At 47.0% G+C, this 17978-nt stretch overlaps 1 protein-coding gene across 1 annotated transcript in view; it reads left to right on the top strand.

Moving 5' to 3' along the window:
• Window positions 1–306: 306 nt before the first annotated feature.
• Window positions 307–17978, top strand: part of LOC126530122 (nicotinamide N-methyltransferase-like) — a 119028-nt gene continuing 101356 nt past the window's right edge. Inside the window, exons 1-2 of the mRNA XM_050177560.2 lie at window positions 307–386; window positions 12856–12994. Of these exons, the coding sequence (XP_050033517.2) occupies window positions 12865–12994 (130 nt within the window). The 5' untranslated portion in view covers window positions 307–386; window positions 12856–12864. The remainder of the gene's footprint in view (window positions 387–12855; window positions 12995–17978) is intronic.

The raw sequence follows: 17978 nt of genomic DNA, 5'->3' as shown, positions 1-17978 counted from the left end.
GTGTTATCGAAAATTGCTAGAACACAGATCCAAAAAATTTCACAACCAAAGCGTGGTTATTTTGGCTGTAGCTGGCAGGCTGCAGGCTAGCTTATTTCTAGCGGCAAACAAATACAACTCCTACATACGGCAGATTCGTGAATTCTTGGGGGCGCCTCGTCAGTTATCGCCATGTACGAATCTTCGCTGAGTTCATTCGAAGCGGACCTTATCTACCCACGACACATGCGTGAAGTGCGTTATCATGCACACGCTAGCGCCACGTGCCCCAGCTAAAGCGACTCCTTTCGGTGGGTCTTTTCAAGTAAACCGCCTTCGCAGACCTACGCACCATTTTAACACTGGTGATCTGAGGCTGCAGGCTGCCTTGTTCCTACTTACTACAGGTACTGTGTGGCTTTTTTTCCCTCCTCGCTAATTCGTCAGATTGCCTGTGCAGCACGGCTCCCACGGCTGTGTTAGTAGCAAGGAAATTTGAGGACTTGCCAACCACTTTTCAATCAGCAAACGAAGGGAATACTTGAAGCTTTCACTAATTAGGAAAAAAACTAGCGTTATTAAATTCAGTAGAATTAAAAGCCCCAGAGCAATAGCTCCGAAGCCTGAAAGTTGTGCCGCCATTCATCAACGATTCTTTAGAAGAGCCATAATCAACACGTGCCACCCTTGCCACTTCAAATAATATTTAAAAGGGAAAATAAGCTACTAGCTCGTTATGGAAAACAACGTTATCAACATTTTTTATCGTATAATAGGTATCCCTTGGACTCAAGGTCGACACTGATACTTAATCATTTTAAAGAGTGGTGACAAGAGTGGAATTCCTGCGCAACTAGACAGCAGAAGTGGAGGACGACGAGCTTTTGGCATCACCGTAGAAACGTGGTGCTCAGCATTGCTACGCGTCTGGCTAAAAAAATGTGATCATTCGCTCTGCTCTCACGCTAGACAAACATTTCTTCACAATGCCCGTAAGGCACGTATCATGGCAGAAAAGCAGGGCTTTTCTGGCACCGTTGTCATTGTCACTAAACACTCGTTGGTATCTGCTGCATCGAATGAGAGATTGCTTCTTGCAACACTGGTACAGAAAAGTCAAAATGCGCAAATTTACGTGTCGATGGACAACTGCAAAATTAAATCTAGGGAAAACGAAAACAGTGAGGTCTTTGGCATTTCCTGCGAAAGTGAGCAGTATATATTTCGCAGCAACTGAACATTTCCTTGTGCATGTTGCATAGCCAAAGATGGTCAAAATTAATCCGGAGTTCCCCACTACGGCGTGCCTCATACTCCGATCACGGTTATGGAACGTAAAAATTTGGAGTTATTTTAATTTTGAAACAGAGAAGTTGAATTATGAATTACTTTGCAACAAGACTTAGCTTGCCAAGGAGCCTCATGTGAACGCTTCTGCCATTTATGTAAACGCCCAATGACCAAAACATTTCAGTCATATCGATGTCTTGCTGTACAGCGCCAAACACCATATTACTCATACATAAACGGAAAACGGCAGTCGAGTACGTGTAATATTGACAACGTCTTCACAGCGTCCCCTCCCCACCCCATAGGTGTTGCTATGGTCATATCATCGCCTCTTTCTTACAAAAAGTTAACAGATCGAAGGATGAATACCACACAGTTAGAATTTAAAGAACCTTTCATTTTAGGTGGTATGAACGCTTAGGTGACGGTATTGTAGGTCTGCGGATTTCACCAAAAACATTGTAGGGTTAGGTTCTGAAGCTTTATTACGCTTCTCGAATCGATGAACAATGCAAATTTGTGCATCCCAAAGTTCTTTTTACAGCAGAGCTGTATGCGTGCACTCTCATAGATTGTTCAATGTCTGTGCCTCAAAATTTCCGCGCCCTCTACGAGAAGGCAAAGCAAACCAGAAAGGCATGTGCTCACACCTGGCGTACCTATTGAAAGGTTGAGAAACTGGTGGCGAGTAGCATCGAACATCGTTCCCGAGAGACTGCCCGTAAGCGGCGGGCTCAACAAGATGGGTGCCTCGAAGCGGTGAATGCGACGAAGCGACAGATACCACGCTAGTAAGTTGGACGAGCACAAGGGCGTATGCTAAATTTGAGGGGGACTTTCTGGACAGATATTTCGGAGTCAGTTGTGCGCTGGCCGACAGACAGGTCTTGTGGTGATTGGTAACGTTAGAGATGTTGCCAATCGTGAACGCAATATGGTTTTGACAGCTACCCCCGCTCCTGACAGCTAGCTGCTCGCTATAGCTGAGTCGAGGGAGCGCTAATAAATGTGGCGCGCATTGATCAATTGGTGTGACAGGTGGTTGCTAACACGCCATCTGCTGTATTTCCGCGCCTGCGCAAAGAAGCGAATACGCAGTTTGTATATTGCGCGCTCTCGTATGGGGAGGCCGCATGTAGCGCGTACTGCCGAAGAACAAGCCGCTCACGAGGCCCAACTTCGGGACCGCAGACGTGAGCGAGATCGGCGAAAACCAACGAGGCGCGTGTCGAATAGGCTGTCGTAAGCTGCGGGTTCTCGAGCGGAGAGCCATGCCCCCGGTCGCTCAGCGATCGACGCGGCACAAGGACGGAGGCACCACGCTAGGAAAGCTGACACAGTGGTGCCGATGCGCGAGTCCGCCGAGACTTCGTGGACAAAGCGTTTGGCTTCAGTTCTCCCGTGTGTGACCGACTGAGCTTTCTGCATCCACTGAGAAAAAATAATTCGCATAAAAAAAATTCAAAACATGGCTTAAGACACACTACGAGACGTATTCTAAACAGTTACAGTATTTCGAGTTTAATGCATTGAAACACTCAAAAATATTTATTCTGAACGCAAATTGGCTCGTGTCGCAACGGTAAACGAAATTGATCAACCAGTCTCTTCAAGGAAGCATTACAACTGCTGCAGAAAACATCGTTATTAATAGCAAAGGTGTTCCACATACTTCAAAAATGAATATTGCTTTCTGCAATTTTCCTAATTTTTTGAAGTCAACTTGCTTCCTATCGTGTCACAATTGCAAGGACGACCCCAGCATTTTGTACAGCTGAAGTGCTCGCTGTGAGAAGCAATCTAAACATTGTACACAATTGGGCGAGTTAAGCTAACCTAAACACCGCATGACATCGCAATTTCTGAGCAAGTCATTCGAAATTTTTATTAAAGTGCTTATTTGAGGTTATTGCAGAAATGCAATGTAATTTCGCACTCAGAGTCCGATTTTCATGCTGATCCTTCGTGAGAACACTCAGGCATAACTTTTTCAGACTTCCCGTAAGGACATTCCCATCGCTACCTCAGTAAATATGGCGTTGCTGAGCGTCAGATGGTAGATTCGATCACAGGCACGGTTGCCGCATATCGATGGGGGCGCAATTTAAAAACGATTGTGTGCTTAGATGTAGGTGTCCCTTACGAAAATTCAGGATGGTGCAAATTAGCAAGGCCCCCCCCTTCTCCTCCCCACTACGGCGTGCCACTCAACTTAATCGTGTCTTTAGCACTTGGAACCACCCAATTTATTTATTACGTACAGAAATATATTTCCCAGTTATTTACCTAATGTATGGTTGCATTGTTATCACCGTGGCCACCATCTCGAGGAATTAGCACTTCGAGAGGCTGCGTAAGCAAGAAGTTTGATAGCACGACAGTCGCGTCTGACATGAAGTGATAATCGATAAGTGACAGTCCGCTGAGCCACCATGAAAAAAGCAAACAATGTGGCCATGATAATACGGCGAAATGACATCATCGTCGCCGCCATGTTCAAGTAAAACATACGGTGAGAACCTGCACCCGTAACGTCACGTAGGAAGTATCTATAGCAAGTGTTTTCTTTATGCCAACGATAGGACGATTGATTATAGGATCATCGGAAAGATACACCCATACGCCTGCTATAGAAATACTAGCTATAAATTCTGCAATTCCACGTTTTGATTTGTAGCTCTTCCGCTTCCTGAAAGATTTGTAACATAAAAGTCACCATTACTGATAAGTACGGCAAAATTAAATGAGTCCACCAAGTGATATTCATGGAAGTCGTTTCAGAGTCTTGTCTAAACTTCTGCATCCATATTGCTACAGGCACTCAGCAATTTTTAAGCATGAGTTCCGATTACCGTATTTACTCGAAGATAGATTGAACACGAACGTATGTCGATCCTTATAGATTTAACTCGCCAATAAATGAAAATATATAATTCGGATATAGGTATACGTTTGTCTTAAAGAAAGCGAAGCACTTTGAGCAGGACACATGTTTAGTAATCGTAAGCATGGCTAGTAAGTCGATAGTCAATTCTACCAGCTGAATCATCGTAGGAACTACCAGAGACGTTGTCCTCGTCAGAAGGTAGGCAGGCGTGCCTCGGCACCCCGAATGACGTGCACTGAATATGCAGCATTTCTGAAAGCCAGTCAGGATAATCTCCCGAATGGCCTCCCGGCGGGCGCGACGAAGTGTTCACGAATATACGTAGAGATTCTTGGGTCACAAATATAGGTATAAACACCATATTTTGGCTAGCATTTCCGGAAAGGACAGTCGATCTATATTCTAGTGAATGCGGTAAATCTCATGGTGGTTGTGGGAAGCCCTAACGACGAAGAACAACGAAAGAAACTACGCAGCACGGGCACTTAACTTCAGCTATATTTTATTTGTGGAAAACGCTTGTTTACATGCCAACATAACATATCTGCCCCCAGCCAACACAGGACAAGACAACAAAAAAGCAAACAAACAAACCAGGATAACCCAGATTTAAAAATATAATGAAACCGGTGTCAACATCAGGTACATGAAGTCGTGACACACTTGTTAAAAATCACTTCTCGCCAAAAACATCGCGCATGCGACGTTTCCAACAAGGTTGCTTCGCTTTATGTACTGATACCAATTTTGACTGACGTAAGCGATCCGTCTTTTCTTTACGAGGTAAGCCTCAACAAGCCCACGCGCCCTCTCATTTTCGTGCGTAAAAAGCGCATCAGCATCAGTGAAAACTAGTGTGAAACCGCAGGTCTTGGAGGGCATCGCCAAGTAAGGGTAAATGCCCTTTGTTGGAAAATGACTATAGGTATTCGCGATGTTTCGTGAAGGTACTGAGAACTGCCCAGTGTGTGTTGTGAGGCGTTGGTGGAGATGACATGACCTAGATTTTATGAGATCGGGGCGGCCCCTAAGTCCACACCAGCAGGCCTCAGTCCTGGCCGGCTAAGCCCAAGGGTGCCCAGCCGAACCTCGAATCACCGCTCGCGCTCACGGGTCACTTTATCCTCTGCTTCGACTGCTGGCTCCGATGCCGGAGTTTCTATAATCCGGGTGGCTCCGATGATGACGATCACGGAGTTCCCACACTGTCCCGCCCGTTTCGAAGGCGATGACAGTACTGGCCCACGGTGACTTGCAGCGACGGCACCGCGTCCCCGGTGGTGGACAAACCTTGCACCGAATGCACCGAACTAAGATCGGTGTAGAAGGCCACGTCCGAGTGACCAAGGTCTTCCAGGAACCCGAAGGCCCTAAATCAGGGTGGTTTCCCGGAGGTACGCTTCGCGAATATTCGGCAGATCAAGTGGTGGAGCCTACGAGTTGGCGAGATCTTGCAGGAACCAGAAGGCCCTCAACCCTTCGCGGAGGCACACTTGGTCCGGCCTTCCTCCTCGACCTCGTTGTGATGAGTGCACGCAGCAGCTGGCCGGAAGTAGCAGCCGCCCTCTCGATGCCTTTCCACCGCATAGAGACCACACGTCGTCGCCCCACGCAGTTAACAGGAAGGGAAGATTGCACATGATGATGATCGTCGCTCCAACGGTGCCGCCGGCGCTACCGTTGGCAACTGGTCTCGAACTTAGGCCATCTGACCGTGATTTGACACGAACACCGGACAACGCTCACCACGTCCTCCCGAGCCGCCTTTGTGGAAGTCCGCATGCTGTACCTTCAAGGGACGCAACCGCTCACGGAACTGACGATGACGCAATCGTGTTGACGTCACTCACACCGGTAGCGTCATTCTCAGATGGCAGTGTCTAGAGCTAGAGACGCGCACAGGAGGCCACGAGGCCCCCCCCCCCCCCCCCGTCCTACGCCAGGCCGGACGACGGTGTCACAGGAGTAGGTGGCGGAAAAGCTGCTCAGCGAACGCCACAGCTGCAGCTCGCACAGAGGAGATTTGCACGCACCAGGCCAGGCAGGCGTCACTACTGGCTGTCGAACGGGCGCCGCCCGCCTTTGCCACGATCATGTTCTGTCGCGGAACGCAGGCGGTGCCCCGCGTTACGGATGCCAGAGCAACCCCCCATCCTCTGGCCCATATGCCGCGTGCAGATCTCCCGACGCGTTCATCACGCAGGATCTCTCCACCGGGCCCGGCATGCCGCAGCTGCTCTTCACAATCCTGGCCTTCAGCCGCCTGTTCCCGGCCCAGTGGAGGCCGCTATTACTTTACTCCGGTCCCTGCACCCCCACCTTCTTCGCGACGACTCGTGGTCCTAGATGCGCAGCAGGAGCATCCGCCGGGTGCAGAGGCACTGGCTACACCGGACCCTCAAGTGCCGTTAGAAGGCCCTCTCTCGACGTAAATCCGCCATCCACAGGGAGCAGCATGGGGACACCGGCCGCATGGCGGCGCAGTGCTGCCGCCATCATCATCATCATCGGAGCCACCGGTATCTTCGGAACTCCGGCATCGCAGCCAGCTCGTGAGCGGGAGCGGTGGGTGGTTCGAGGTTCGGCTGGACGCTCTTGGGCGCGGCCTGCCACGTCTGGGGCATGGGCTGAGGGACCGCGCCGTTCCAGCATTGGCGCTTAAAGTGTGGAGCGAAATGAGGGCTCAGGGCCTGTGGCCAGCTGAGGCTCTCAGACGACACAGAATGCGGGATGCATGCAAAGGACAACCTTTACCGTCCGCAGCGCAGACCAACAGCTCAAAACCCAGCTTCCTGATCGCCGCTCGCCGTGCTAGGTTCGCTGCGCATGGCCCGGACGCATGAGTTCCGCTCCGATGATGATGGCGGAGTTCGCACAATTTATAGTGATACAATCCAGAACGCTGTTCCCTATTTTAGTAGGAATTATAATTTTAACGCGACAGCGTTAAGGAGCTCGGGTCGCAGAAAAGCCGGTGTCGTCGGCGTCGGTGTCGGCGACAGCGGCGTTGGCCGTGAGCGATAAATCCCAGAAGGCACTTCATAAATAAAAAAACAACTTGCAAGGTGGGCTGGTGGGAATCAAACCAGGATCTCCGGAGTGAGACGGAGACGCTACTACTCAGCCACGAGTTCATTCCTTCAAAACGGGACAAAATCGCCTCTAGTGAATGCGGTGTTGCCTTAGAAACGTGCCGTAGAAAGTTATACTGCGGTGTATATCGGTAATTATGACCATGTAACTTACAGAAGTCGCAGTTTCACGATTAGCGAAGTACGTTTCCGCTATATTTTTGAATTGGCCAAGAAAGTCTTAAAACCCAGTAAGTGGCGAGACTTCGCGGTAAAATCTTGGTATTTCGGATGTATTCTATGAGATTACTCTGCCTAATTTGACTGCATTTGTACATGATAATTATTGCTTAAAATTTCAGTTTGTATATTATTAGGCACGCATGCATTATTCTATTCCTCGGAAATCGGAAACGCACGCGTGGCTACGGCAACCCGCTGAACTCCGTATCACGCGTAAATGCGTCATTTCGTTTCCGATCAGATTTCTTTCGCCTTGACTGGTTAAACACCAAAACAGTTGGACAGGAAATCACATAAACACGTAGCTATTACTGGCGAAATAATTTAACAATTTAACAATACCGGCATGTAATCACTATCGCGCTCACCTATCACCGTTTTCAACATGCTTCCAGTGAACGACTACATCGTCACTGCAGATCCGAAAATTCTGATAAAAATGTTCCACGTCGTTTCCCGCGTTAGCACTTCATGATTAGACACACTGACGGGTAAGCTTTCCAATTCGCTGAATACAACGAGTACCGTAAAAATTAGTTTAAAAGAGTTTTAAAATTTTAATTTGAGCTAGTCTGTCATGATATTTAGGCGATATTGACATATAAGTTTCTATTAATTATATTGAAGCGTGAGGTATTCTCGTGGTTTGATTTCCTTTTTTTTTCTACTGTCTGCTTGTTTTGTGATAGCTGAGCTCACGCATTTATTGTTCGTATTAAAAGAAACGTTATCCATGAATAAAGCATAGTTGAAGTTCGGCGCCCGCCCTGTGCGATTTCATTTCTTGTCTCGTCTATGAGGCTGCCCGTAACCATGAACCAACTCCAACTGACTCAATTTTCCATTTTAAAATAAATTTTGTTCAGCATTCCTCCTTTCAGTAGTTACCGCACACGGGAGCGTTGCATCATGGGTGCGATTACAACAATAGTTAAAACAATATTCGTTAAATCGCTGGCACTTCTTCCGTGAATGTAGATTAACTGGTGATGGCAGCTATTTCGTAAGGAAGGCGGTTCTGGTATGCAACTACAGGAGGGAAAAAATAAGAAAATGTTACAGCGTGCACTTTTGCGCGGGCGACACCTGTGCGACGTGGTATCCGTGCCGGTGGTGAAATTACGGTGTGAGGGCGAGAGTACTGTGAAATGATAGGCTGGTGATGCGATGGTGATACGAAAAAGTTGGCAAGCAGGAGTCTGCTTTTAAACATGATGAGCTGATGCTTAAGAGTATGCAGAATTAATGAGCCTAGTAGGGAGATTCTGTACGACTGCAAGAGCGTTAGTGAGGCAAATCTTGTGCCGGCACTACATGACAGCAGCGTATTTGAGTTTACGTCTGATGAACAATTTGTGTTGCAGTAGTTTTAAGTGAGAAGGAGCATTTTGTAAGTCAGCTTTCAAAAAACGAGGTTAGCAGATGTTATAACGTTATCCACATGCAAACAGTAGTGAAGGTCGTGAAAAATATTGATGCCCAAGTATTTCAAGAATTTAACTTATTCAGTAGGCTTGTTGTCTATTCCATAAGGGAAAATGAGGAAATTGAGACGGTTTGTTATTTACATAACTTTGCATATAGAATAATTCAGTTGAATTAGCTAGTCATCATACCGATTTTCAATATTGTGCACGTCGTTCTGACGCGAGATATGGTGACCGATATTAGTTATGATATGGTAGGCAACACATTTGTCAGCAAGTAGGCGGATATGACTAGAGAACGTAAGTTCTAATTCGCCCATATATTTATTAATGACAGTAGTCCTACCACAGAACTCTGTGGAGCGTCTGATGTCGCGGGAAGCGGATTAGAAGCATTGTCATTGATTTGCACAAACTACAAGCAATTATTCAGAAATTATTGTACCAATCTCTAAACTTAGGACGAATAAAGTTTTAAAAGCTGCCGTTGATGAACTACTTCGTCACAGGCTTTTGCGAAATCTAGGAAAATTGCATCGGCCTGTGGGTTAGCAGCGACGTTTGAAAGCGAATCATGAAGAAACATGGCCAAATGAGTTTGACAAGACAGGTATTTGCAGGAACCATGCTTTGATTAATGAAAGAAATCGTTTCAGTCGAGAAAGTCCGCACTGTGAGAGAAAATTATTTTTTCCATGTCTTGGCAAGGGACGCTTGTTATGGAAATTGGGCGATAGTTTAGTTGCGAATCTCTATTACCTGATTTGCAGACCGGTATGATTTTGCCAACTTTCCATTCAATGGCTGGCCTACTTGTGGTTAATGACTGGGAAAACAGTAAGACTAAGAAAGAAGCAGAAATGATTTGTGTTGTAGAAGTTTTTAGGTAACTTTGTCAGGGCCATCAGACGATGACATCCTGAGGTTTTCTATTGTGGTGGAAATATTTAATGACAAGATGATGGCAGGAATTTCTGGTAACTAGTTATATCACTTTATCACTCATTTGTTCATATACACCATTATTCTTGTATTACTGTCTGGTGAAGCACTTAATAAGCCCATATGACTTACAGAGTAATTATCTAAATGCAAACAATAAAATGTAACTTTTACATCAGTGTTTCATTATCCAAGCTGCTATTTATAAAATAGCATTAAGGCGTGAGGTTGGTTTATTTGAGTCATCCTACTATTCTGCGTACTGCCAGTTTTGTGCATGTATGAAATTAGTACGGTAATCCTGGAGTTCAAGATCCTCCGCGTTCGACTCTCCCTTTATGTATTTCCAAGTCACCGATTACCTAGTTGATATACAATGTTTGCTTTAAAAAAACCACTCTTCTGACAAACGTTGCTACCAAGTACGGCAAACAAACTACCCGTACTGTGCCATCTTCGTGTGAAAAAAAAATCTAAAGACCCATTGAATACTAGATATTAGCTTTTTTACATCACCTGTGGTGTAAATTATGTTCCTACATGTGTTTTTTATTTGAAGTGTATCTTTTTTAATAACATTGTCATGTGTTGCGAAGAGTGCAGAACAAGGCTGCGTCTAAATTGCGTGTCACGTTCCTGAGTCTTATAGGGCGAACTCATTATCATCATCATCAGCCTGTTTACGCCCACTGCAGGGCAAAGGCCTCTCCCATACTTATCCAACTACCCCGCTCATTTACTAATTGTGGCCATGTTGTCCCTGCAAACTTATTAATCTCATCCGCCCACCTAACTTTCTGCCGCCCCCTGCTACGCTTCCCTTCTCTTGGAATCCAGTCCGTACCTCTTAATGACCATCGCTTATCCTCCCTCCTCATAACATGTCCTGCTCATGCCCATTTCTTTTTCTTGTTTTTAACTATGATGTCATTAACTCGCGTTTGTTTCCTCACCCAATCTGTTCTTTTCTTATCCCTTAAGGTTACACCCATAATTCTTCTTTCCATAGCCCGTTACGTCGTCCTCAATATAAGTAGAACCCTTTTCGTAAGCCTACAGGTTTCTGCCCCATACGTGAGGATTGGTAAGACACAGCTGTTATGCACTTCTCTCTTGAGGGATAATGGCGAGCTGCTGTTCATGATCTGAGAATGCCTGCCAAACGCACCCCAGCCCATTCTTATTCTTCTGATTATTTCTGGCCCCCATAAAAAGCGATGAGCCCGGTCGTCGAAATTTCAACTGCAGGTCAAATGTGTCGGCTACATGGCACTTTGTGCGTTCCAATGTCATGGCTGGTGCTCGGACGAGTTCCACGATGTACATTACTATTCGATTCGCGTACGCACTCTGACTAGGCAAGATTATATCACTATTGAAGCGGTCACAACATTCAGGAAAGTTACATGTCCTGCGCCGAGTGATAACCTTTGAACCATGCTTAGGCGGTAAAAACTGGTTGCCCAAGAAATATAAACGATGTACGTACGTGCGTCAATACGAGTTTTATAACAATAATTCGAATCTCTTCGTACTGCAAGTTTCTTTTGTCCAATATAGTAAAAGACCTCTCGTAGGTTTTGCATTTGCGCCTCTTCGGGAAAACGTATCGCTGAACTTGAAATTCTGGTGTTGTACGTGCGAAAAGTACGATCAAGTTTTGGGGCCCACGTTAGCGGGGGACTCCGCGCTTTTTGCCATCACCTGAGGCTCTTGAACGCGTATCTAAGCACCCACACACTTTTTCATTTCGCCCCCGTCCAACTGCCGCTGCCACGATCGAACCTGACACCTGATAACAAGAGCCATGCCATCCGCTAATCTAAGTATCTGGGTAAAGCGTATCGTATTTGACCTTTGTATTCTAAATGAATATATGAGGTTCACGGTAAACATTAATTCACTGCAGTTACATATAAACAAATGTGTGCAGATAACAGGCAGATATAGGACCCTGATTGAAAGAATGGCGGGCCCTCGTATATTAAACTACAAGGAATATCAATACTCCTACACAATAAATGTAGGAGCACTTGAGGTGTCGATGGTAATATATAAAAATAACATTTATTGAAACAAAACACCATAGCTAAGATATCCCACAAAATACATATATAGCGCTGTAATGCCAAAAGTATCATATACACAAATTTGAATTTGATACGAGTATACTTTCCACAGCTAAAAATAAAGATTAACATCTTGTTCCAGTTCTTTCTTTACGCAAGACTGTGTGGGCTTTACAGGATTAAGATGAAAGCGTGGTATTGGTTACCTATCTGTTTATGAAACTGGCGGTTAAATTGTTACAAAGAGTGTGCAATATTATTACTGTAAGGCAAGAAATTCCACAATTTCATTAAAGCAAACAGTTTTCGTTCCCTACCGGGTGTCTAACCAAATATAGTCCACTAGGAAAAAACGTGGAATCTTTTATTTACTAAGTCTTTGTTATTATTGCGGTAGCAATTATATGCCCACTGGAAGCCCTTTTGCGCCGTTGCCGTCGCCATGATGTTCCATAGAAAGTCCAAGCACGGTAACACAGTCCAGCCGCGCCGAGGCTCGCCGCATAGTTCGCGTTGAAGCGAGAGGCGGCACGGAGTGATTCGCTCGCTGCTGCTGCCGATCTTTCTCAGGCCAACGTTTTGACAGAGTGTGTAAACGGTTATCGAGTGAGATGTTTTCATGTTTGCCGTGCACGCGTGACCCCATACTTGTTAAATTAGCAAGAGAATGTTCAGAAGTTTCTACAACAGATAAAACTACTATCTTTACTTGGCGAGCTAATAGTTTGTTATCGCAGTCGACACTTCGCCTTTCGGGTGAAACTAACCTTTTTTTCAAAGCCTTCTTGCGTTTAACTGCTCGACACGCTATTAAAGTTAAATAACAAAACCTAGTGGCACCTATAGAAGTACACACGTACCTCTATATATGTCTGCTGCGTAAACATACAATATGATGTTTCTTATATATAGTTTTTATTCACCTTACTTTTGTTTTTGTTTTTCAGAACCCGACAATGGATCAAGAACAACTCGTCGCTAAAATACTTGATGAATTTTCTCCGGAGAATTATCCAGCCCATAGCGTGAAAATGTTACCTTTGCTGAACCCTATTCTTCAGGAAATGCACTCAATTTTCACCTCAGGTAAGTGTTTTGATGTGTGAGGTTGTGCTTGCTTTCGTGACAGCACAGCTGAGCCACGCCATAAACCTTCCGTCGCAATTGATAAGTCACCTCTGGCCTATATGGCCCAGTCCTGGAAGTTGCATCAGTTTCCACCACAAGCAAAATTATGTGCTCCAGAAATAGCATCCACCCAAGGCTTCAAAAGTTGCACGCTTACACGCGTTACCGTGCTGCTCGTTCTGTCTGGTTTTTCTTCTTGTGTCCTCGTTTATCGCGCTATAAGTACGATTTTTCATAAGCTCGCCCTAATTTAAGTACTTGTATGCATTTCAAGTGCTTCTGATAACCCGCGATCCTTCCGGTCCACCGAAATACCTGCCTAAATCCGCGCACTCCTTGTGCAGAGTCTCTCAAGTGCATTAAGGGATGATTGGATTAATTGATGTAAGGATGAGTGCTATGAGCGTCCCTTTGAAACGTAGCGGTGGGTTGCGCCACCAAGCACTTTGCGTATCTTATAGTTTTACAAACAAGAATTTCACTGCATCGAATTTTCTTAACCATTATCGGGAAAGTTTCTTTTTATACCCCTCCGTTGTTTGTGGTCACCAGGCGACTGATGATTATGATTTATTGGTATCCCCCTTGAAACGGACTGTGTCAGTCACCCAGCCTGCTTGATGTTTTCAGGTATGCTATACATGTTTTTATTCCAGCATTTTTGTATACATCACTTCAATATTTTCTCTTCCTGAGTATTTCTGTCTTATGCCTTCTGTCGCTACCTATGCCTGTAATAGATCTGGTCGTATCAATTTATTCCCGTTTTTTTTTTCCACAAATGCTCAAATGTGGCTTGCTCATCTCGACTGCTGACATGTTGATGCTTCCGCCCACTTTAATTCCAAGCGCATCTAGAAGGTGTACGTTGCCTACGGGTCTCACTGGGTGAATTCCTTCGCATTCCATTAGGATGTGCTGATTCGCCTCAAGATTTTCACTGCAGCATACACATAGCGCATCTTGTTGCGAATATTTTCTCCGGTATGTTTTTGTCCTTGGGCACCCACCTCGAGTCTCAAATAACAACGCACTGCCCTTGGTGCTATCGCGTATACTTCCCTATATAACTTCTTTCTTCCCGTTCTTGTAAATCTCCATGGTCCTTTTTGATTCCGTTTTTTGCATCCGATTTGCTGTTTGTGCGTTGCTTTCTTTCTGATGACGCCTGGTTGTGTATTTACACTTGCAATTACTCTGTACTTGGTTGCCAACTTTATTGACCCCTTCCTCCATTCTGTGTTCGCGCTTTTAAGCTACAGATACCTTTGCGCTTCAGCCGCCCATTTATTTTAATCGTTTCATCCCACTTTAGAAAGTAGTGCGAGGCCACCGGTAAGACATTATAGGAATCACGAGAGAAGGCGCACCGTCGTTTGTTTCACTTTCAGCCACTTGCCCAGAATGTCGTGTCTCGTCTGACTGGAGTCAGACCTCTCTCCTACCCTGTTACCCAATTATAGCACAACACGTTACATAGCACAACAAACAAGTGCGACACATGTGGCCACAAAATTCCGGGCCGGTACCTACACCCAGCTGGATGCACTTAGCGCACTCGGTGCGTCCGCGTTGGGGCACGCTCTTTTTGCCTCCCTGTTATGTACAGCGAAGCCCGTGAGTCGTGACCTGCTTCTGCTAAATGCACGAAACCCACAATCGTGACACACTGATAAGACAGTGGCACGCCATTAGAATATGAAGCTTTACGTACACGAATAATCTGTTGCATTTCAGCTGTTCGTATGCGCGGAGACATTCCGACCAAACTCAGGTTTAAAGCGATTTGGCGCGTAATCAGTTTTTCCTGGGGCTCTTACCCGTGTGTTTTGTGCACTTATTGTGCTTCGTGCCAGTCAGCATACCGAAAACGTTATTTTGAAAAGCTGTCTGTGAAAGCATCTTTCAACGCATGTTCACAAGTTGTCGGGGACCAGTGGCGGATCGCTCGTACACATTCTGTGCCGATGGCGCTTAATTCAGAATGCTAAAACATATGCCGTGGTGTACACTGGCAACAGCTGCGAGGTTCTTGCGAACGCCCAAGAGTGCCGCTCTGTGGCACCCGTTCATGCGGCAAGCGTCGGCGTTGTCCCTCGTAAAGGCCGATCCACACGACGGACCAAATTGCTCTTTTGGACCGCGGTCTGCGCATCACGTGATAGGACGTCACCAGTTCGTGCGTACCGCCGTTGGCCCGCGCATGACCGCGGCCCTCGTAGTCGAACAAATCGCCGAGGCTTTTCCCGCTTCCGTTTTGGCGGCGGACCGCATGCAAACCACAGCGATTTTGGCGTAGCCAACGAATCTTGTCCGGCAACAGAGTGTCTTCAGCCAAATCCAATCTAGCAGCAGAACTGATAGTTGGGCGAGTTGGTATGAATTCATAGTAAAATATTTTTGCGCGCACAATTGACAAGGACACAGTGAAGGGGGACACACGAGCGCTTACTCACAACTATTTTATTTTCGGATACAGAACATATATACCACAGCTATCAGCGCTGAGCATGTGCAACAAGAGTGGTCCTTGTCAATTGTGCGCGCAAAAATATTTTACTACAAATCCAATCTAGTTTTCGGCTCAGCAAAAGCCAGTCAAGCCAGTCGTTTCATGTCCGCCGTTCCGCCTACACGTGCGTGCAGCAGATATATTTTTTTAAACACCGTGTCCTCTTGGAGTGACGAGGAGGTTTTTTCATTTTGTATACCTCGTTGAGCAGTTCGCGGCTTTGTGGGACTCGCGCCGGAATGATAACAATGATAACACTCTGGCCGAGAGTGTAGCTGGTTGGTCTGCTCTGCCCTCTGCTATGGCGGTCCGCCGTGTGGATGTGCTCTGCGCCGGACCAGACCGCGCCGGGCCGTGACGTCGCATCACGTGACCGAGCGGCCCGCGGACTTGGTCCGTCGTGTGGATTAGCCTTAAGCAAGCGAACGAGCGCAGCGGATAATGCAAGGTGGGTAGCAGTGGAGCAGAGTATGGCGAATTGGTGAGGGGAAAAGCGCAGGAAAAGTGCGGCGACGGCAGCTACAAGATCGCGCCAGAGTAGCGCGTGTCGTCTCAGATGTCTGTCGGCAGCGCCTGCAGTGAATCGCGCCCACGCGTCATCCACGACCTGGCTCACGTGATCCCCGCAGGGGCGTCTGCGTCAGCAGGCGTTTGGTGCGTTGCGACACCACGTACCCGAGCACACGAGGGTTTGACCCTCCCGCGTGTAGCCGTGTGCGGCTTAGCCGTGTCCGGGGAAAGGGGGATCCTGGGGGTTGAGCCGATGCCTTGTGTTCGGACCTTTAGGGCCCCCCAGCGGAGGCAACACACCTCTTTGGCCTCTGCTTCACGTAGAAGGCACCCACGGACTGACTAACCCGGGAGAAATCGGTAGTTGTCATTTCCCGTCTCCCTCCATCCTTCGTCTTTCTCTCACTTTTCATCTTTCTTGTCTTCTCCTAGCTTCCGCTTACTTCCAATTTTTCCAGGCAGCAAGGGTTAACCTTGTGATAATAGCCAAACTAAGTTATCTCATATTCGGTTATAGTGATAACGTACAGCCGGCGTTTGCAGGACTTGTTTTTACGGTCCCTGTAGCGTCCCCTTGTAGGGCTCCACAGTGGGTGGCTGGCGCTGTTGACGAAAATTAAATTTGTCTACGGCTAGTTCCTTTCCTCCCCTTCTAGATTGCCCTCAGAAAAGAGGGCGCACCGAAGATGTTTTCCAGTTCTTTGGACGTCGAAGGCCAAACTTCACACGATACCAGGTCATTCACTCAGAAAAATCAAATAAGCAAGTACAAAATATCTCCCCTTTTCTAGTGTCCAAGTCCTTAACTGATGTCCTTGGTCCAGGCTACAAGGCATCAAGAATGGCAAGTGGTGATCTCCTCTTAGAAGTGCATGATCAGAAACAATATGAAAAATTGTCCAGTCTAGTGTCCTTTGGGGATGTTCCCGTGACAGTAATTCCACACCGTACTCTGAACACCACCCGCGGCGTTGTCTCGGATGACGATATGCTCCAGCTGACAGAGGCTGAGCTCCTGGAGGGCTTCAGTGAGCAGAATCTTGTCAATGTCAAGAGAATTAGGCTGAGGTGGGATGGTAAAGAAATTGCGACCAAACACCTAATTCGGCTCAAGTATTCTGCCCGAGTCTGTAGAAAACGGGTACATCAAGCTCCGTGTTAGACCATATGTGCCAAATCATGTGTGTTAGACCATATGTGCCAAAAGATGTTTCAAATGCCAACGTTTTGGCCACAGCTCGCAGAGCTGCCGAGGCAGCCAAACATGTGTGAAATGCAGTGCCCATGAACACACGTCTGAAGCTTGCGAGAACTCTTTGCATTGTGCAAACTGTGATGGAGAGCACGCCGCGTACTCGCGGTCATGCCCGTCTTGAAAAAAAGAAATAGGAATTGTCACGATCAAAGTGAAAGAAAATATATCGTTCAAGGAGGCACGTAGGCGGGTGTCATGCCTGCCAAAGAGCAGCTTTGCCGAAGTGGCGCGTCAGGGGGCAGTGCCACAACGGCCTCCGGCGGCTGTCCGACCCACACCCAGTGAGGCGGCAGTGACGCCATCCGCCCGTTATACCGAATGGTGGTGCGGGCCTCCCCCTTTTCTTTTTCTGTTATTTTTGCTCTGGGGGAAACACTTAAGCCCCCCCCCGCGCCCCGGGCGGGTGCAGCTAGCGCTGCTACGCCAACCCAGCAGACGGGGCCAGCTACCTCCGGACAGGTGGCCTCCAAGGCCTCGTCCAACGTGCCGAGACCTTCACGCCAAGCAAAGCGCTCGGAAGAGCGCGTGTCTAGCGCCTTGCAAGAGGCGATGGACACAACGACGAGCCAGACGGCGCCACCAGCGCCTCAGGAGCGGCGAGCATCTTGCGACCGCTGCAAAAAAGACAATATTCCCGTCACGGGCAGCTAATCCTTATCTCTTAA

Source organism: Dermacentor andersoni, chromosome 5 (genome assembly GCF_023375885.2).
Source record: "Dermacentor andersoni chromosome 5, qqDerAnde1_hic_scaffold, whole genome shotgun sequence".
Classification (NCBI taxonomy): domain Eukaryota; kingdom Metazoa; phylum Arthropoda; class Arachnida; order Ixodida; family Ixodidae; genus Dermacentor; species Dermacentor andersoni.
The sequence above is the reverse complement of the archived record's forward strand: the minus strand, read 5'-3'. Positions and strand labels throughout refer to the sequence as shown.